This window comes from Lacerta agilis, chromosome 10 (genome assembly GCF_009819535.1).
Source record: "Lacerta agilis isolate rLacAgi1 chromosome 10, rLacAgi1.pri, whole genome shotgun sequence".
In the NCBI taxonomy this organism is placed as follows: domain Eukaryota; kingdom Metazoa; phylum Chordata; class Lepidosauria; order Squamata; family Lacertidae; genus Lacerta; species Lacerta agilis.
The window spans coordinates 33,687,721-33,709,552 of NC_046321.1; the positions used below are offsets into that span (position 1 = coordinate 33,687,721).

Below are 21,832 nucleotides of genomic sequence, written 5' to 3' on the forward strand. Positions count from 1 at the left end.
CTGACTCCAGCAGGGGAACCATAGGGGGTACATGGGGTGAAGAGTGTGAACTCCTGGGATGCGTTTGGGGTAGGCAGCCTTAAACAAGTGAAGGCAGCAGTGGGGGCGGGGTGTATCAAGCACATCCCATCACCTTCTAGCAGCAAGAATCAGGAAGATGGATAAACAGCTTATAGACAGCTTCTCTAGTTTAAAAATATATATAGGCCCATTAAAACAAGTTTTGCTGATTACCTGTTCTGAGGTACAGCCAGTGAGCTGCTTACAGAAACAACTGTGACATCAGGAGTAAAAGGTTCGAAGATAAAATAGTCCCAGAGCGGTAGAAATGCCTTCTTAGATAATGCATAGTTTTCAACCTGAAAAGCAGACTAAGGGGAAATAATAAAATGAGCAAAGCCTATAAGCAGTAACACACACTTCCCCCTGTCTTCTCCTCTCATTTTTGTTTTAGTTTGCTTCTTCGTTGTCAAAGTTGCATTTTTTTGTATTGATATAAACTAAAAACCAAAGCTCAATAACATATTTATACACTATAACATTTTTTCATATACCTCTTCTAAGAATATTTGAAGTAACATTAAGGAGTACTAAAGCTGTTAAATTTATTAGTAAAAACTATCATTAATTTTCGGGCTACACGTAAATGAAAGCAACGTTCTTCAGAACAGAAGGTGGACTTCCAAGGTAGCATAAAACAGCAACAGGGAGAGCACACACCATTTTGCATCCCTTAGTGAGTACATCGCTGTATGGATGCTGCTGAAAGGAAGGACTGGGCTTGTGGCAAAGTAAGTGAGGCCACAAATCCCAGAGAGTTGTGAGTCAAAGAACTCGAGTTGGGTTTGTAGTCCGTAGGAATCAGGGGTGGGATCGGGGTGGATTGTACAATTGAATGTAGAAAATGAAAAGGAGGAGGATCAGAATAAGATGTGTTACAAGGGATGTAGAAGCTTGGCAGGTGGATCCTTTAAGATCTTTGTGTTCAGGAGACCTGAAGTTTTGATGACTACATCATTTCATGAACAGAAATACTGGTATATGGTCTAAAACAGGGGTCGGCAACGTGCAGCCCATGGGCCGGATGCGGCCCATGAAGACTGTTTTACCAGCCCATGAGCCGCCCCTGAACCAAGCCGCCTACTTGGCGAGTCCCCACACGCTGCGCTAAACCGGTGCAACACGGGGACTTGCCGAATGGTGCCAGAAATTACACCTGCACACACGCAGATACCAGAAATTGCTTCTGCACATGCCCAGACGCCAAAAATCGCTTCTGTGCAGGTATGATTTTCGGTGTCTGGGCATGCGCAGAAGCAATTTCTGGCGTCACGCTGCACCATCCCAGCCCATGGACGATCTCCGCGGGAGTGATCTGGCCCATGGCCGGTAAGCCTTGCCAACCCTTGGTCTAAAACCTCAAACATATGGCTGAGGATTCTTTATGCAACTGGAACATTCAGCAGTTTTTCCCTGCAGCAGGTTTCATCCAGTTTGCTCACACAAGACTCACCTCCCCCCCAAAAAACAACAAAAAATAAAGGCAAGCAAAAAGTTTGCATGAAATCTTAGAGTAAATGCTCACTCAGTCTGAAAATGATTTAACAACTTTATCTGAGCAAAATGCACATAATATATGCATAGTGGTTTCTGCATAAAGTTTGGTCCACACACAAAAATTCATTTAAACATCCTTTTTCTTCCTCCACAATGAAAAATCTCTGCTGAGAAAATGTAATATAATAATTTTAAGGGGGTGACAGCCCTGGAGCTGGCCAGTTCCCAGATCCTTACCTCCCCCACCCACATGGGCCAAGTTTGATGAGTGGGCAAGGCTGCCTGCCTGTCAGTCACCTGATGTCACAAAGATGTCTGGTGATGCATTTTTGCAGACAAACTGAACTTTGCAAGACCTGATGACCAGCTAATCATTGAGACTTGCAAACTGCTGTGCACAACGCTTTGCAAATGGTCAGCATGGACACAAAGCCTCTTCTTTACTTGCCCCAAACATGATGTCACTTATGGTGCCCAGTGTAAAGTATGTACGCATGACTTGGCCAAAAGTCTCAAGGGTAAAATGAGCATGCCTAGCAGGCCAAATTAATGCATGGGATGGTCATTCCCCACAACTGCTTTAAGAAAATAATAGTGCCCTCCAATACAGGTGCAGCCTGGAACTCCAAAGGAATCCAAGGATGACTCTAAAGGAATCCAAGAACTATGAAGCAAAATTTTATTTTTACACATACACATATATACAAGTGGGCATAGAATCTTAAACCTAGAGTTTTCATTATCTGTGGAATTTGGACAACTGCATGCCAGTAAAGAACTCTGATTTTCCAAACAAAATAAAATAAAAAATTCCTTCCAGTAGCACCTTAGAGACCAACAAACTTAGTGCTACTGGAAGGAATTTTTTATTTTATTTTGTTTTGACTATGGCAGACCAACACGGCTTCCTACCTGTAACTCTGATATTCCAGTTAGAAGTGTAAAACCAGATTTCCCTAAACTTATTCCCCCACAACTTTTACATTGGAGATCAGACAGACTTCTCCCAAAATCTCTGGAGCCTTCCTTCATCTGCTCCTCTTCTCTAAATAAAGCCCTTTTTGTCCTTAGAAGAAAGGAAAGGGCCAGGGCAGCAGTTGTACAAGGGCAGAACTGCATACTTCTAGCACTGCTGAATGTTCAGAGAACCACATGAGTGTTTATGAGCAATCACTATTAAAGTTCAAAGACAGCAATTCATTTTGGGAGCAAGCACAAAACCCATCTCTAGTTTGGGCGGCCTATTTCTTGTTTACTCAAGTCATCTTGCCTTATCTCAGCTAAGTACTGCAAATCTAATGTGTGATCTTAGCCAATGACTGGCAGCGAATGTCGTTTTCACAGGGGCATTCTCAATAAACGTCCCCCAATTTCCTTTTTTTGTACACAAGAGCACTTATTCCAGAACAACTTGTGTGGACAAAAAAAAAGCAAACCTCAACAGACCCCAATATAAGCTTTAAGAAACTTAACTTACACACGTCCAAAGCTATAACTATTATTGAGTAGGAAATTATTGAGAACACAGGAGAATGGGGAGATTGTGTCTGCAGGATTTCTTAGTTTTCTTTTAATGCCCAAGGGAAGAATTTTGTTTTGTGTGCTATTATGTATCAATAGTTACTGATTTTATTCCCAAAATAGCAAGGAGAGAGATGAGATGATAGCAATATTCTAAAGGAAAAGGAAAAGGATGGTTAAAAAAACCCACAACCAAATATGGATTGGTTCATTAATGATATATTCTACCTGAATCAGGTATGCTCGGACAGCAGCAGCAGAAAGAGGAGGGTATGCAAGAATTGGCTTAGTTGTTTCTCCAATGCTACCACTTATAAGATTTCCATCCGAGTCATATGCTGCAACTGCAAATATATAACTCTGGTTGGGCTCTAAGTCTTCTACTTCCAAGATGCAAGTTTCATCATATGGTACCTTAAAATAAAGAATAACTTCATTGGGGTCAAAAAAGAAATAGCACTATGGTAATGGACACCAGTATAAACAATGAAAGCAGCAACTTTGGTACCATAGAAGTTATGGGGGGTGGGATTTAGAAGCTTGTCATAAATTCCCGTAAAAAGATGTGTGTGATTTACACATTGTAACCAAAAGCTTTGCTATTACCAAGACTAAAAATGCCACTAAAACCTGGATGATTTCTAAGTGACAGCTCCCCTTAATTTGCTTTTCTATGGGATATTTGCCAACTTCCTCACTGTGTCATGAACTGGTAGGATGATGGGGAGGAGGAAGAGGATCATGGGGAGGGGTGTAGCCAGGTCTAGGACACACAAGGCAAGCAAGGGATGGGAAAGGAAGTACTCATCATGGGGTGATGGAGGATGGCGAGGGGGAGGGTGGTCAATGCACATTAACCAGAGCAGCAGAACCCATCACCAGAGCCAGAGAGGCCCCTGACTCCATGAAGACAGTGGGCTCTGATGCATAGGGGGTGGTGGGAGGGGCGCTCTAGGAGACTGAGGCAGGCAAGGGCAAACAGCCAAGCTCCCTAGCTGGCCAAGTGGGGATCACTAGCTCTGGAAGTGTGTGATTCCTCAGCTGGAGAAGGCAGAATATGCCTCATCAAGGCCAGATGCTGCAATCAGCATGCAGGAAAAGGGAAGCAAAATGGAGGTGAAGTGTCTGTTCAACTGCCCATGTTGGTGGACCTTGGCTTGGATGCTCCTGGGCCTCTATGGGGCTGTGCTTCAGGTTTGACTCTGGACTGCATTCTGATCGCTGGACTTCAGACTTGGCTACTTGGATTGACGCTGGACTGCGTTTCCTGACCTTTGGACTTTGGACCAGGTAGGCCAGGGGTTCAGAACACATTGCTATTCTCAGGTCTTTTATACTACAACAGAAATCAGAAAAAGTTCACCTGTCAGGCATATCATGCTTTAAACTTTAGAGAACAAAGTTCAAAGCATGAAAAGAAGATGCCTGTTATATATGCCTGTTCTTCTGATCGGTAGGTGAACCATTAAAATTCTATTAGAGAGAAGGAAAATGTTCCTTAGGATTTCCAGTGCCTATAAAGCACTCAGCATTCAGATTATGAACCACACCAGCAACCATCACATTGTAACACCTACATGTTACCAATTTCCTGCCATTAATACTTAATACAACACAAACCCATTCAAATCAGGAACACTATGGCCTAGCACATTTTAGGGAGACCTAAAAATCCATCACTAATCACTACTTGCATCAGTGCTATTTGCAAGTTCCTCACTGAGCCCTGTCAGTTTAACATTGATGGAAATACCTGTCTGTAGATCTATCATTGTGTTTAACCTGTAAATATGCTGGTACCTAACAGAAGAATCCTAAATTGGAGGTGCCATCTCTGCCAGGAGTAATGTTCTGCCACAAAAGAGCCCTCCTCTGAAAGTGAAGTGTGACTTATCCCAGAGAAGTGTGACTTATTTGGCAATATCTATGACATATGACCTTTGTCTAAACCTTGCTTCCTTCAACCTTTCTTACTTAAGAAACGGAAATTCCTCCTCTTCATTTACCGCCTTATGCCTCCCTCTCTGCCTTGAACTTACCTTGGTTACCACAAAGCCATTCTAGTGACTGTTTCTGTCGTTGTCCCCGCCCCCAAGTATGTTTGGTGTATCATATTAAAATTTATTCATTCTTGGCCTTTTCAAGTTTTAATAATAAAAGGTTTGTTTAAAAGAAGAAGAAGAATGAATTAGTCCTCATCTATGAAGGGACCCAGGTGGCGCTGTGGGTTAAACCACAGAGTCTAGGGCTAGCTGATCAGAAAGTCGGCGGTTCGAATCCCTGCCACGGGGTGAGCTCCCGTTGCTCGGTCCCAGCTCCTGCCCACCTAGCAGTTCGAAAGCACGTCAAAATGCAAGTAGATAAATAGGGACCGCTCCAGCGGGAAGGTAAACGGCGTTTCCGTGCGCTGCCCTGGTTCGCCAGAAGCGGCTTAGTCATGTTGGCCACATGACCCGGAAGCTGTCTGAGGACAAACGCCGGCTCCCTCGGCCTATAGAGCGAGATGAGCGCCGCAACCCCAGAGTCGGACACGACTGGACCTGATGGTCAGGGGTCCCTTTACCTTTACCTTTATGAAGTTGTAGTCAGTTTGTATTACTCAACCGACATAATTACTGGTGCTTGCCACACCTCATGAAATATGCCGAATTCCATTTTCATTTCTCAGTAGATTAGAATACTAGCTGCTGATGCTACAAAATACTCAAAAGCTTACTGAAAGCTGGGGAACGTTGGGCTATTTCCTTACGCAAATCCTAAGTAGAATGGGAATTAAAGTGGGCTCAAGTTCCATCTTCCACATAAAGTCTATTATGTTCTTCTTCCACTACGTTCAGCATTACCACTCTTGCCTATACCAGCAATGCAGTTCAGTAGTCAGGCAGACAAACTCACAGAGGACTACGATTATAGAAGACCTTACCACTTCTGCTGTGTTCTTAAGGCTGTAATTATTTAACCGGACTTTTGGGTTACATCCTTCTGCTATACGTCCAAAAATACAGTACCATGCAATCTTTAAAAAGAAAATGTGAGTTGTAATATGTACGTCAGCAGAACATTAAAGTAAAAATGTTTAGGATTGCCCTATAATACCAGGCAGTTAAACAATAAGTTGCTGGGGAAATACTTTCCAAATCACTATGGGATTCTAATTATGGTGCTACTTAATTTTGCAAAGTTCACAAAAGGAAAATTTCCCATTTCCTCCTTCCCCCTGCAGTTACCTGTGAATAATTACTTTAAATTAAGTTGGTTGTTAAATGTACATGTTAAATTTCTTAGGGGTTCCCTCTGACAGGTGTTTATTGTAGGATAAGTGTTCCTCATGCACCCAAATTTTGAGTTTTCACACGACATCACTGACATCTAAACACCGATCTGATTTCCCACCACCACTCTGCATTTGCTCTTTCTTAGATTATTGCAATAAGATTTTAAAAAATAAACTTGCTGCAAACCACCATTTGTCAGATTTGAACAATATTAAGCCCCTTTCTGGAAGCACCCTAAATTACATTTAATGTTTAAACAATAATATAGCCACTGTATTTTATTACATAATTTGTATTTTATGAATGCTTTAAAGTCCCCTTTTGCCTGGTTAAAAGTGCCCTTCTGAGTTCATTCCCCACCAGTGAAAATCCCTTCTAAAAAGCAGTGGATTACTGTATATTGTTACCTCCTTAGGAAACAAATTCTGCAACATACAGGTGCTGACACAATATACCCTTAAATATTGGCTTCTTTAAATATTGAAGTCATAGACGCTCATAGAACTAAAATATGTGAGGCATACAACAACATAGTGCTACTTGTAAAACAAAATATAGCAATTTCAATGAAATATTCATTTCACGTTATAGTTCACGTACTGAGCAGTATTGACTTTCTGTCTAGATATTTTATGTATTTTAATGGAACGTAGAATGTCAAACAATATAATCATGAATTTATTTTCTAAAATGTTGTTCTAGAGTGATGAATTGTCTAGTTTACTATTTATCTACGATTTCAAAAACCTTTAAAAAAAACTTTATCAAAAAGGATATGCATTAATATATTGTGCCACCTAGAGATGAATGCTCTGCATTTGCATAAAGCAGGGGTAGGCAACCTAAGGCCCATGGGCCAGATGCGGCCCAATCGCCATCTCTATCCAGCCCACGGACGGTCCAGGAATCAGTGTTTTTACATGAGTAGAATGTGCCCTTTTATATAAAATGCATCTCTGGGTTATTTGTGGGGCCTGCCTGGTGTTTTTTACATGAGTAGAATGTGTGCTTTTATTTAAAATGCATCTCTGGGTTATTTGTGGGGCATAGGAATTCGTTCATTTTTTCCCCAAAATATAATCCGGCCACCAACAAGGGGACTGGCCCATGGCTGAAAAAAGTTGCTGACCCCTGGCATAAAGCATTGTGCACAAACAACTGCGCCTTAGCAGGATATATATAGACAGAACACCTATTTCTCTTTCTGTTGATACTTAAATATGTGCATAAAATATTTTACATTTAAGATTTGCTCACACTGAAAACTGAACATGAAATTATATTTAAAAAGAAGTGGGAAAAGGTACTCGCATTCCTTATAATCAAGCAAAATATAATTCTGTGAAAACAGTATGTGTATCCCATTGACTCATAAGGCAGTGTCCAAGTACATCTGCTAGCAATGGAACTCCACCTTTGCCCCCACTTTCCTCTCCCTGCACTCCTCCTAAATCTGTTATGGAGTTTCCCAAAACCCTCCAGAGCAGGAGGGCACGTGGTGAAAAACAGGGGGAAGAAGTTCTGTTGTGCAAATGAAATCCTTGTAGTACTAGAACTACTGTGTTGGATACCATCCATGAGTCAGAGTCCAACACGGCATGAGCAGACTTGTACTTGCACAACGGGACTTCATGTTCTTCTCCCTCCTCCAGTCCCCAAATCACTCTGAAGCAACCATTCAGGGTAGATTTTGATGGCAGATGGGGAACTGCAATGAGGAGGAGAAGGTGAAGTCCCGTTGCATGAGCAGTTGCACATAGAGTTGGATGCATTCAACCCTTGGCCATATTAATGGCACAACAAACTGGCCAAATGTTATTTAGTGTATATATGTGGGTGTGAGTGTGCTAAGAGGTATTACCTTAACATCTGAAGCAAATGGTGCTGGTTTAAAAGCCATGGAATTATGTGATCTGGACAGCAATATAGGAGGAGGTGGAACTTTGTTTTTCACGCTACTTGCAGGTTGCAGGTAAGAAGCACGTAATGCATTTTGTTCAGCTTCTGCTTTCTGTATTAGAGTAAGTGCTTCCTAAGATTTAAAAAGGCTCAGAAGTGTTATTTGGCTTACATATATTTCAGATGCAAGCAGAAAGAATAAATATAAAGAACAGCAGATTCATAGGGCAGAGAATAAGAACAATCAGGAACACTGTGTGTAGTGTGTGCCTGGACAAGCATTTTTTCACACCATTTATGCAAGGAGCAGACACATTCTGTACCCCATTCGGTGATCTATCACTGTTTCTGGTTTGTTATTAAAGTTTGTTCCTTGTTTACTGAAATTTCATTACAGAGGTCTCTGCCATTGCCCTTCTTTCCAGACTTTATCCTGCCCCCTCCTCTTTTATCATCATTTCCCGCCCTTGTGATGAATTTGTACTACTGAGTTTGTGCCTATAGCTTTGGGAAGAGAAAGTAGACATAAATGGAAAATGCATCAAGATCAGGGCTGAGACAGAACTGAAATGAAGAGCAGTGGCCTAAACAAACCCTTATACTTGGACCTAGGAAATCTAAGTGATCTATCACAAATTCATTGGACAGTTTTCTGTTAGCTACAACCCCTGATTTAGTTCTCTATTTAAAGAAATAATAATGAGCTACCAGAGTTGGGGTGAGAACTATCACTCCATGGTGAGGGTCTGTTGGAGCGACGACACTTTCATGCCTGAAGTAACAGGAGGAACAGTTCCCACTTGGGGGTTGCCCAATAGAGAACAACCATTCCAGCAGGAATGTTAAGATTCCCATAGGTTCCAGGTATAGTACATGAAAAACCTAACCACGCCCTTCACTAAAGTAATATTTCTATACATGTATATGTAAATAAATTTATTATCTGGAACTGAAGACAGCATGATGTAATAGACCTCCAACTGTTATTTGTCTTGTTGTTTATAAACCCAAAAGTGGGTTCCAGAGAAGAAATGCCTGGTAGGAATGTGCCCTTGACCTGTGATAATGCTTACTGATTGCCTGATGGAGGGTGAGTTGGTGGGTTGGTAAGGTGAAACCTCTTATTTTTGCGTGGTTAGAATATAGCCTACTGTACATTCTTCTACCCATGTCCCTGGAAGGTTTCCCTAATGGGAATACAGCCTCCAGGCTGAAAGAGGTTCCCGACCCCCAGCCTTTATCTTTCATTTCCCACTACAGTGGTACCTCGGGTTAAGAACTTAATTCGTTCTGGAGGTCCATTCTTAACCTGAAACTGTTCTTAACCTGAAGCACCACTTTAGCTAATGGGGCCTCCCGCTGCTGCTGCGCTGCCAGAGCACAATTTCTGTTCTGTTCTTATCCTGAAGCGTTATTTCTGAGTTAGCGGAGTCTGTAACCTGAAGCGTCTGTAACCTGAAGTACCACTGTATCTGAATCATTGTTAATGCTTAATAGAAATAGAATTACACTTAGATATATAAGTTTTTTCTTGGTATGAGCTTTCGTGTGCATGCACACTTCTTCAGATACACACATGCATGCACACGAAAGCTCATACCAAAAACAAACTTAGTTGGTCTCTAAGGTGCTACTGGAAGGAATTTTTTTATTTTTTATTTTGTTTTGACTATGGCAGACCAACATGGCTACCTATCTGTAACTGTACTTAGATATATGATTTTGAGAAGAGAAGTGATTTCTTAAAAACTCACATTTAAAAAAAGAAAAAGACCTGCCAGGCTTGCTGCTATTGTTAATTTTTAACATTCTTATTGCCAACGATTTCCTCAGATTCTTCAACATACAATTATGCCAACAGCAAACTAATATAAGGATGCATAATAATAGGACTTCCGTTAATTGCAAGGTAATTTATATTACCTCAAGCAGCTGTTTTGGGGAAGAACTGGCTGTTCCTCCTGGCATCAGTGTAGCCTTCTGCATCAAGTAGAGAGCTCTCGACAATTTATTCTTCTTTATTTTATTTGTTACATCTTGTTCTATGAAGCAATTGTTTAAAGTAAAATAGTAAATCAGGCAAAGTACAGTGTTTCCATAATCTAATTTGACAAGTACATATTAATGTACATTACCTGTTAAATGTTTGAACTGGTGTAAATTCTTTGCAGTGGCCTTTGATTTAATATCTTTACCACCAATCTGAATGCCTACAAAGAAGTAAGCATTAGTTTATATTAAATGTCATTTACTTAAAACAACATAATACATTAGATTCTATACGAGTCCTGTATTTATCATCCCACCATGGCATTAGGATTACTTTTCATTCGACTCTTCAAATTGTATAAAACTACAGTAGAGTGTACACTTAAGTATGCAAAAATGCATTCCTTTTATGAAGCCTAGGTGGATTCACACACTGCTAGGTACACACAGTTGCTGCAGATACAGCTGCTACTCAAAAGATGCAGGTGTAGCATTGCAACACATGGTGTGGATATCAACTTTCTGCACCTGCGTGCAAGCACCAGGAGTCCTGCGTGGACAGGTGGACCCCACTGCAATTGCATATAGATGTTTCAAGATGCATGTATATTACCCACAGTTTGCAAGTTTGTTTTTGGAAACACCTGTGTACCCACAGCAATAATTTCAAATCTGAGATGAACGGAAAAGGTTTATTTAGGCCCAATATTTGGATTATTCCTGGTTTAGAATGATGGTGCCAGATGCTTGCGGCATAACAGAACTCGAAACTCAAAAGCTACTCGTGGAAGAACAAGATAGACAGAATGCAAAATGAATGCCTTCCTTGTATTGAAAGTGAATGCTTAGGATGCTTCCCAATGATCCTCAAATGATTTTTCTCTCACTTATACTTAACACTAAAACATTTAAATCAAGGGTTCATGAAATGGTATTGTAATTCTGAGAGAGAGGGTAGTTTTGCTTTTTTAAAAAACAAACAAAACCAAATTTAAATAATCTGGTTCAATAGCCCAGCTTCATCCACTGTCCCTCAGAAAAACTCAAGAAGATGAAGGTAAGGTGTAGAAACAAGCAAAGTGGAACAGTTTATTTCCCTGTGACCCTGGTGCCCCTCCTAGCTTTTTAAAGGGCAGTACTACTGCAGTAGGTTTCTAATGGTCCTTCTGTATTCTATCTTGGTGGTAGCTAATCTTCCAAGTGTTTTTGACAGACATTTCCAACCCAAGAGGATGGATCTGTTGATTGGTGAATTGCTCCAGCTTCATGAATTGCTCCTTTTCCCCGCTACTGGGCAGCCTTCATCTCCTTTCAAGGGTGATCATGTCCCACCATATGGCACCAACACCTTCTCCAACCCTTGTGCCAGAGAAAACCAGCCTCAGCTTTCACTTTTGAGTCATGCCATGGTCTAAATGAGCCATGCAGTACAGGCTTGGGAAACCAGCAGATCAATCTCCAGTTCCCAGCTACATAATAGATAACCTAGCTGGGTAGAAAATTCTTTTATTTTTAGCAATAAGCACTGCACATTGAATATGTATTTTACATACAGTATAGGTACTATGTTGGACAACAGTCATCCGCATCTATCAAAATAGCCAGGAAATCACTGAGCATTAAAAAAACAAAAAAAATGGGCAATATTTTACATCATATTATCATAAAGCTGTACTGGTCTTCCTCCGTGAAAATCTTTTACTAAAACATGGCATCAGTCAGTTTTATTTAATCTTACCTTGTGGCAAGTCAAGAAGTTTAACAGCTACTCGATGCTGAGCCTGAATAAGTTCAATGTGTAAATCCATAATAAAATTGTTTCCTATAACGGATTTTTCATTGGTGTCACATGCTGACCATTTGTTCCAATTCTGATAGAAAGGAATTAAACAAAATTCAGTTTTAAACATTTTAGGGGGTATTTTTCAGTGTTACTGGTGATGATTCTTAAAAAATGCTTTTGGGGGTTCCATTAAACAACCTTCACAAAGGACAATAATAATCACAAATACAGAAAGAACAGATGGGACAGAGCATGGAAATAAACATTACACACAGAGACACACACAATTATTCCTTTTATTAACAAGATGCTTTAAAAAAAGACATTTGAGAAAAATACCCTAATGATCTGTTCTAATAAATTTCATTACCACTTCATTCATCTTAACTTTCATCATCTTACGTATCGTTCATTCTTTACATTCCCATGCTACAATGCAGCTCAAGAAAATAATCAAAGAATTACTTATTATCTCCACTATAACTATTTTTCCTTTCCCCCAAAAAAAATGCTTGTTTCAGGAATTTTGAGTGGTGGGTGTCTGAAATGTCTTTAAATTATGTATATACACTTGCTCTACTTGAGGAAAGCACAAACCCATTTAATAGACATATGCAGTTAATACATGTGAAAGCCTTCTAATTTTTCCCATAGTGTGCAAAAGTTGCAATGCAATGGCTCTCCCTAGTTCAACAGGACTTCTCTACTCTCCTTTCCCCAAATCTGCTTTGGAGGGTCAGAACCCATATACAGTCAAACCTCGGATGCCAAACGTAATCTGTTCCGGAAGAACTTTCAACTTCCGAAACATTCGACAACCGAAGTGTGGCTTCCAATTGGTTGCAATAGCTTCTTGCACTCAAGTGGAAGCCACGTCGGACATTCGGGTCCAAAAACGTTCAAAAGCTGGAGCATTTACTTCTGGGTTTTTGGCGTTCAGGAGCCAAAACGTACGGTAACAGAGGTGTTCAGGAACCGAGGTTTGACTGTAACAGTACACACAAGGAGAGGACGAGGAAGGTTGTTCTGCCTGGCAAGTGGAAAGGTTTACATGGATGGAATGATAGTCATAGTGAGAAACTCAATTCTACCCCAATTAAGCTAGGTTGTATACAACTCTGACACAACTCCTGAAGAGACATTTGAATAGGTGAAACAATGGAGGTGGGGATCAGTTATTTAAAAATCCCCACCCATTTATTTAGAAAGTTATTTTGGAGAAAACCCTACCCAGACAAATCCCTATGGATGTGTGTGCGTGTAAGAGAGAGAGAGAGAGAGAGAGAGAGAGAGAGAGAGAGAGATGTGCACTTGGGAGACAGAAGCATGTGTGTGCTGCGTGAGAGAGGTGTTATATATGTTTGTGTTGTCAATTTTGCCACTGCCATGGGCAACAGTAGCAGCAAACCTTTCCTCTTAGCAGCCAAGCTCCCATTATTTTCCCCAGAATGGCACATAGAGGAAGATATTAGTAACATGGCATTGCAGACGGACAAGTAAAAAAAGTAATGGATGAAATAATTTCAGTAGAATAAAAAAGCTCCACTGGAAATTGTTAAGAGAACTGGTGGATAAGAAAAAAATGTGATATATATAGATCAGATGCTTAAGCAGTTTAGGGGTGACAGAAAGAAAATGGGATGAGAAGCTGGAAAGAAAGAGTGGGAAAGGGGTGCTCTCAATAGGCCAAGCAAATTTGAGAGTTGTGGTTCACATCAGTTTCTTACTTGAAGCTCATACCTTTTTGCAGCAGTTATCTAACACCGATGTACCATCAGGTAAAAGAGTAATTAGGCGAGCTCGATTCATTGCATTAATTGCTCTGTCCAGGTACTCATAAGCCAAATGCAACTGTTCTGATGGAGATTTCTAAAAGGAGTCCACACATTAGATTGATAAAAATGAAAATTGGAAAGCTATTGATGTTGGTTCTAAGACAAATTTAAGAACTAGAAATAAAAAGGAGAGAAGCAAAATGAAATCTCTTTGGGTCCATATGAACAATTTGCTCACCAGCTAAAAGCTAGTAGATAGTTGCTAAAATTATTCAAATTGCATGCACAAGGTTATTCCTGCCTTAGCAATCATGCAAACAATTCCCAACTTGCTAACCATTATTTCTAGTTTTGGCTTATTTTATCCTCATTATTTGGTTCTGGTTAAATGTGGGTCTATATACACAGCAAGTATGTGATGTGCTGTTACTATGAAATTAAGGAACTGTGAGTTTGTAAAGATGGGGAAACTCATGCCCTCCCCCACACTCACCTGAGATTAGCTTGGAGAAAACCTGAGCTTTTTATTCTTTAAAGCACTTTCCTATCGGTTTTCCTTACCTGTTACCTCTATTCAAAATTATGAATATTAAACAGTGGCATATCTTAGTCTAGTAGAAATGGAGGCTATACCTGTATTAATGAAGGCATATCTTCTAAACAGTATTCCAAAACCAACGCAGCATCATTTTTTTCTATTGGCACTAAAGAGGCGGAGAAATCAAGTTAGAATAGGACACTGTACTAGATATATTAACTAAAGACTCCAGCAGTGAACTCCTCTAGTTTGTTACCTTGTTTCTACAATGGCAAATATTTATCATGCATTGACAAAGTAGCTAAATATATTTTGTCCAGAACTTAGGAGCTGCACATAAATAACTGTCATACAATTTAAATGTCAATTTAATGTACTGTACAGCACTTTTCACAGAGGCTAATGCTAAATAGACTACAGTCCTAGAGAAGCGCTTTCTAAATGATTCTGTGGTTTCATTTATCAGGTATTTAACTGAAAAATCAGAAAATATTGTATTTCGAAACAATAGTTTTCCCACTAAAATATTCTCATTGGCATCCGTCTGTCTCAGAAGGCAATGGAAGATGGCAGGATCCCCAAGGAAAAAGTGCCATGGTCAGATCACTTCCTGGTGCAACTGGACTGGTGCAACTGGATCTGCATTGGCTCCCAGTACATTTCCGAGCACAATTCAAAGTGTTGGTGTTGACCTTTAAAGCCCTAAACGGCCTCGGTCCTGTATACCTGAAGGAGCGTCTCCACCCCCATCATTCAGCCCGGACACTGAGATCCAGCGCCGAGGGCCTTCTGTCGGTTCCCTCACTGCGAGAAGCAAAACTAGAGGGAACCAGGCAGAGGGCCTTCTCGGTAGTGGCGCCCGCCCTGTGGAACACCCTCCCATCAGAAGTCACGGGAATAAACAACTACCTGACATTCAGAAAATACCTAAAGGCAGCCCTGTTTAGGGAAGTTTTTAAACTGTGACTTTGTATTGTATTTTGGTATTTGTTGGAGGCTGCCCAGAGTGGCTGGAGAGACCCGGCCAGATGGGCGGGGTATTATTATTATTATTATTATTATTATTATTATTATTATTATTATTATTACGGGGAGCTGGCTTCAGGCACCAGGCCTGTTGGCAGACCAACTCATTCAAATTAAAATTTTAAAGAATGAACAGTGCAGTCATCTGCTTAAGAATCCCAACCAAGTCCCCAGCACTAGCTCATCTTGAAATATGCCGGAGGACTTTATACTGTGCAGCACCAACAGAGTTATTCTGGCAAAACTTTATGCTAGGGCAGGCTTCCTCAACCTTGGCCCTCCAGATGTTTTTGGCCTACAACTCCCATGATCCCTAGCCAGCAGGGCCAGTGGTCAGGGAAGATGGGAATTGTAGTCTCAAAACATCTGGAGGGCCGAGGTGGAGGAAGCCTGTGCTAGGGTACTTTTGAGTAGGCATGTCGAGAACTGCACTGTTAGAAACATAGTTATAAAAGTTATTTGCTCCTGGCAAGTTCAAAGTTAAGAAAGAATAGCAAATACTTTTTAAAAAATTGTTCCAATTTGATCGGTCCTATACATGTTTATGTTTCAACATGCCTACCACTTCTTAAATCTTTCTTACCCATTTGTATCCTTCAAATAATTTTTTTAAAAATTTCAGTGTGTTACAACCAAAATCTGGGAGGCTAATAACATTACAGATCACTTAAGACACTTGCTTTCTATAGCTTTTATCTTAAAATTTGTTGTACGATAAAACTTAATTATCTACAGGCAATGCTATCACAATTGTTATTCAATTCATTTTATTATGTTCTTACAAAAAAGTACTACACATTTACAAGTTCCCCATATGTGTTTTAACTCCTACTATAGTCGCCCCACACGACCAACATCTCACATGAACAGTTCCATACATCATTTTTATCGCTGCTGGTATAAAATAACATTACTACATTAATTTGCCCGCATTTTCTTAAACAAAAACATCACCTGCATAATTCAGTCCCTCTAGAGCCTAGATAAACAAGTTTTTTTACTGAAATTCACTTATACTCACTTGAAAAACATTTTTCCATCTATTTTTAATATTGTTGTGAATAGCTTAGAGGTCATTAAGTATTTTATACAGTTTGGGTAAAATCTCTTATTTGAGGAAAGGAACAGTTCTTCAAATGTAGTGCATGATCAAAACATATCTGAACTCCTATGAGGGCCAGAATATCTTAAGATCCCTGAAGTTAGCATAGAAAGCCTGTTCTTTTGTCTCTTTAGCAGATGAGTGTTAAGGAATGTTCTCCTTCAGGAAATCTAACAAGCTCCTTCCTTTCCCATCAGATGGTTACCAAAACCCTTTTTGTTCCAGGATGCAATTTCACAATTGCTTCTGTTGTTGGTTTAACGCAAGTGTGTTTTTGTGCTCTACGTATATTTTAGTAGTTTTAGTATTGACACGTTTTATTTCCTATAAACCCCTTTGATAATTAGTTTTAAAAGTAGGATATAAATAAAGTAAACTAAAATAATAAAAGGTAGCATTCAGGCTTCAAAGAATGACTGCTGCACATGTTACTCAATCCTCACTACATTATGTGGCAATGGTGCATTGTCTAAACTGGGGGCAGGGGAGACTCAAGTTCATAGACGGAGTGCAGATATATCTGGCCTTAGGCTACATCTGTTTTTCCTATGCCAGTATGCCACCCTACTCCCACAAAGCCCAGCTCCGTGTCCACCACAAGTGCTTTTACTTGGCTGTAATGTATCCTTAATTGTAATACTACCTCTTGCTTGTTGGGAAGGAGGATGGAAAGACTGTGACGTATAGGAACTTCTAGCTTCTGCATGGCTCAAATGTAAGCTACTGTACAATGGAACATTTGTTGCCCTGGCTGCTTTTGTCTCTGGCCACACCCACTACTGGTAAGTGACCTCCAGGAGCTTGCCCATAACAGAATGCAGCCTTGAGGACTGAAAAAACTTCAGTGCTGAAACAACTTTCAAGATTCTAAACTAAGCTCTGTAGGGAGCTGTCTGGAGTGCCAGTGAACCCTGAAATCCTTGCATCTCCTTGCCCTGCTTTGCTATGCCTTGTCCTGCTTGCCTGGATCTAACTTTTCCCTCAGGTCAGATCCCCACGCTGCTGAGGCCATCAGTAACAGAATGTTCCTAGCTACAACCAACCAATGTTTTCATAAAGACTATACCTGATGTGGTTCCACATTTGATTGTGAAGTCTGCAATAGTCTCCATCACTGATGTTAGCCGTAATGCAACTTCCGCCATTGCCACAGTATTAGTGTCTCCAAGATTAATGGCGTGAATCACTTCATTAATTACAAAAAGTATGTGGACCCACTAAGGAGGAAAAAATATTAAACCATTTTACTTTTTTATTTAAAGTTATTTAAAAAATGTGAATGAAATGTGGTGAGCAACTGTGTGACATGGATATGGCAGGCTGCATTTCCTAGAATGAATTGTCCCATCTGTGAGGTGCAGAGTCCTTGATTTCCCCTTCAGACATAGATCCAATGCCCTGGACCTCATCTATGTACTTTAAAGCCACCTGCCTATGGAGGGCAGTATCACTGTCAAGCTAGAGGAGACTGCCATAGTACCACTGACTTTTCCTCAGCCTGGAGGGATGGACTCAGCTATCAGTAATGGCATGGAACAGTCACACTCTCCTGGGTCCCTGCTTCCCAAGCTGCTAGCAAACCTTTGCTTGTCAAGCCACCTGTTGCTTCAAAAACTCTAAGTTGAAGCTCCTCCACATCTTATACCTTTTCGTCTCTTAGTTTTCAAGTTTCTGTGCCAGTCAAACTGACCTTTCATTTCTCTGATAGAAATTGTCCTGCATGTAAAGATTATAGCTATTTATACTGAACATAAGCACGTGTCATTACCAACATCACAGGAGCATTTGTGTGAGCATCACAGATAGCTGGATGTGTGATACATAATTAACCTTAATCAATATGAGTTATGATAAAGGTTTACCTTGGCTGTCTGGTATTTAAGAAGAGACTTTAAGAAATAGCTTCCACTATTTTGGATCCTCTGAATTGCAATTTTACACTTTTGCCACAAAAACATGGTTGCATCTGTCACCATTTCTCTGTCTGGCAGGAGAACCTGAGGAAAAAGTATTTTTCAAAGATTTCAACTACCTGGTTTTTGAGGGTGTGAAGTCACAAAATAATTCTAAAATCCAATAATGCATTTGCAGGATTGAACACTAGTATCTCATCCTTCTCTTCCCTCCCAGCAAGCCAAATGGGCACTGCCACCTCCTCAGACTTCTCCTGTTTGGTGAACAAAGCACCGCATAGCCAACTGCTTAAAAGGGGAGAAAATTGAGAACTTTCTGCTCCTGCCACCACCTCATCATCTGACCTGGAAAGCAATGATTGCAATGTCTTTACATTTTAGGTAACCACCCATAGGGGACATTATTCCCCAACAGAAAGAAGGAAGGAAAAGTAGGTGGTACCAAAGAGGCAGACAGCAAGAGCTGAAGAGCAAAGGAATGGACCAACATGCATTCGTTGGTATGCTACAGATATGTGCAAGCACACAAACGTGTAGATGCTCAGTATTGTGAACACACTGGAATTCTTTTATATTTTATATGGTAGCTGCCATTATTTTCTAACAAGCTCCCATTTCAGAACGACCCTGTGCTTCTGTTTGCAACATAATGTTGTTGCTGCTGTTTTAGAAAGTTTCCTTGAAGTGTTCCACAGGAAACTGTCTTATACCAAGTGACATCATCAGTACATCCAGTTCAGCATCATCTGCTGGCTTCCAGAGGTTCTCCAGGGTTTGAAGCTTGGGACATTCCCAGCTCTACCTGGAGATGCCAAGGATTGAACTGCTTGCAAAGCAAATGTTCTACTACAGCCTTTTCCTGTGTTATATTTCTGCTTAGTTGTTATGAAACTAAAAATAATGTTGTAGCTTTTTAAATCTGACATCCATTGTCTTTTATAAAAAAAATAAAAAATATTTTGCACAAGAAATTAATTTAACACACCAATTTCATGTAGTTCATTCTTAACCTCGGTGTTACTATACCTTTTCAGATGTACTGATGCAGGAATAAAGAGTTCTTGCCAATGTAAAAATTTCATCGTTAGTCTTTCCTCCTTGTACTCTTCCATCTACCATTGCAATTTATTTTGAAAAGAAAATTAAAAGCTGTCAATTCTGTAAAAATATATTTAAATCCGAATTCTCGGTTGAAGCAAATGCAGGAAATTACATGAAATACAAATGAAGCAATTTCCCATATACAGAATATCTCTCTGAACATGGCCAATTATCTGGAAATTTTAAAGTTTAAGTGAGATATTTGCTTTTGTCATTTAATAATGAGAAGTGCAGTATAAAAAAGAAAATCAACAGGAAAAGAGTAAGATATTTCATCCAAGATCCCAAACATCTACCTACTCTGAAAAGATATCTCAAAATCTTGGTCGGGTTTTTTCATTTGTATGGAAAAGGAAGTAACAAATATCTCCAAATTTGTAGTACCAATAAATAAACTGCTTAAGATGCAAGGACCAAAACAGATTTAAAGGTGATATGGGATGCAAGTAAAGCAGTAATGCGGGGGCTTTTTATACAGCAAAGTGCATACCAAAGAAAGATAAGAGAGCAGAAAAAACAAGAAATTTTACAAGAAGTAAAAAGAGAAAGAATTAATAAAATTCCCTCAAAAAGAGATAGTGAAACAGGATATCAAGATGTTGCACACGCAATATTCAATGATAATAAACCAGGAAATAGAATGGAAAATTAAATATTTAAAACAGAAACAATTTGAACAGGCTAACAAGCCAGAGAAACTATTAGCTTGGCAAATAAAGAAGAAACAAGAAAAAACCTGCATTAATAGAATAAATGTAGGAGGTAGAGTTGTGGAAAATCCGAAATAAGAGATCAATTTGTGAGTTTTTATACAGAACTATATCAAGCCAAACAAGGTAATTTAGAAGAAATGAGTAAATGTTTAGAAGACAGAGGACTACCTAAGATACCAAAAGATGAAATGTCATTTCTGAACAGACCTGTCAAAATGATGGAATTAAAACAAGCAATTTTAAAGGCAAAATCTGGACCTTTCAAAAATATATATTAAAAAATTACAAGATTACCTCATACAACCTTTAAAAAGATATTATGAATATAACTTTGAATACTGGAGAGCTACCAGAATCCTGGAAGAGTGCATACATAACTTTGATTCATAAGGAAGATAGAGATCCAGAGCTGGCTAAGAACTATCAACCTATTTTGTTGTTGAATAACGATTATAAACTGTTTGCAGACATATTAGCTAATGGGTTGAAAACTGTATTAAAAGAGGAAATCCATCAAGAACAAGCCAGATTTTTGTCAGGAAGAAGGAGAGAGAAAGGTTGTTTTCTGCTGCTCCAGAGAAGCGGACACGGAGCAATGGATTCAAACTACTAGAAAGAAGATTCCACCTAAACATTAGGAAGAACTTCCTGGCAGTAAGAGCTGTTTGACAGTGGTTGGAGGTCTTAAACAGAGGCTTGACAGCCATCTGTCAGGAATGCTTTGATGGTGTTTCCTGCTTGGCAGGGGGTTGGATTGGATGGCCCTTGTGGTCTCTTCCAACTCTATGATTCTAAATGAAAGATAATATTAGAAACATAAATGATGTAATAGAATATTTAGAAGAAACGAAAAACAAGCAGCTTTAATGTTTTTAGGCGCCGAGAAAGCATTTGACAATGTCAAATTTCTCTAAGTTTTAAAGTTCTTTCTCTTCCCATTATAGTCAATGGTACACCAGTACAAATATTTAACAGTTAATAATGTTAGTCACATTTTGGGAGGTACAGTGAATCATGTTTTATTACCAATATTTAGAAAAATATATAGGATGACTTTCACTTTCTCCTTATCCTGTATTACAACTTCTTGGTGTAATCATTAAGTGAGCAGCTACTAACTGTGACACACCTTGAAATGTGATGGATTTTCTTCCTGGACTACGAAAAGTACTTGATTCTCTGATAACATCTCCTTGCACACACAAGCCATGTCTTGGTTTTCTTGCAGATATTAGAGGCTGCATTACTAGAAGTATTTTGAGTTCTGATTCTGCTTTCTTCCATTTGGGGGCATTTTGACTCTATAAATATACAGAGAAATGAGAGATCTTGCTTGGCCTATGGTTTCTAAGCACAACAAACTACTTTTAACATTGAGAAACTGAATTTACCTGAAGAAAGGAAAAAAACACTACAGCAGTGTGATCAAAGCTATCCCATTCCTCATAGCTGAAAGCCATCTTAAGAAATCTCAAGGCAGCATATGCAGAAATACCAGTCTTCCCTATAACAGTAACACAAAAGGTGTAAGACTCCCACAGTACTCACAAACAGAAAGGAGAACACTAAATTTATTTATTTACTGATTTAACTACTTATGCAAGTAAACCAATAGCTTTCTATGAAGACCTTGATATGTC

At 39.6% G+C, this 21,832-nt stretch overlaps 1 protein-coding gene across 1 annotated transcript in view; it reads right to left on the reverse strand.

Annotated features, from left to right (window-relative positions):
- The window catches only part of CFAP54 (cilia and flagella associated protein 54), a 99,170-nt gene that overhangs the window by 59,341 nt on the left and 17,997 nt on the right, over positions 1–21,832 (reverse strand). Inside the window, 14 exon segments of the mRNA XM_033161388.1 lie at positions 235–371; positions 3,307–3,492; positions 6,002–6,094; positions 8,215–8,385; positions 10,176–10,294; positions 10,388–10,462; positions 11,980–12,112; positions 13,765–13,893; positions 14,433–14,503; positions 17,532–17,682; positions 18,328–18,462; positions 19,405–19,490; positions 21,322–21,493; positions 21,584–21,696. Coding sequence (XP_033017279.1) covers positions 235–371; positions 3,307–3,492; positions 6,002–6,094; positions 8,215–8,385; positions 10,176–10,294; positions 10,388–10,462; positions 11,980–12,112; positions 13,765–13,893; positions 14,433–14,503; positions 17,532–17,682; positions 18,328–18,462; positions 19,405–19,490; positions 21,322–21,493; positions 21,584–21,696 — 1,771 coding nt within the window.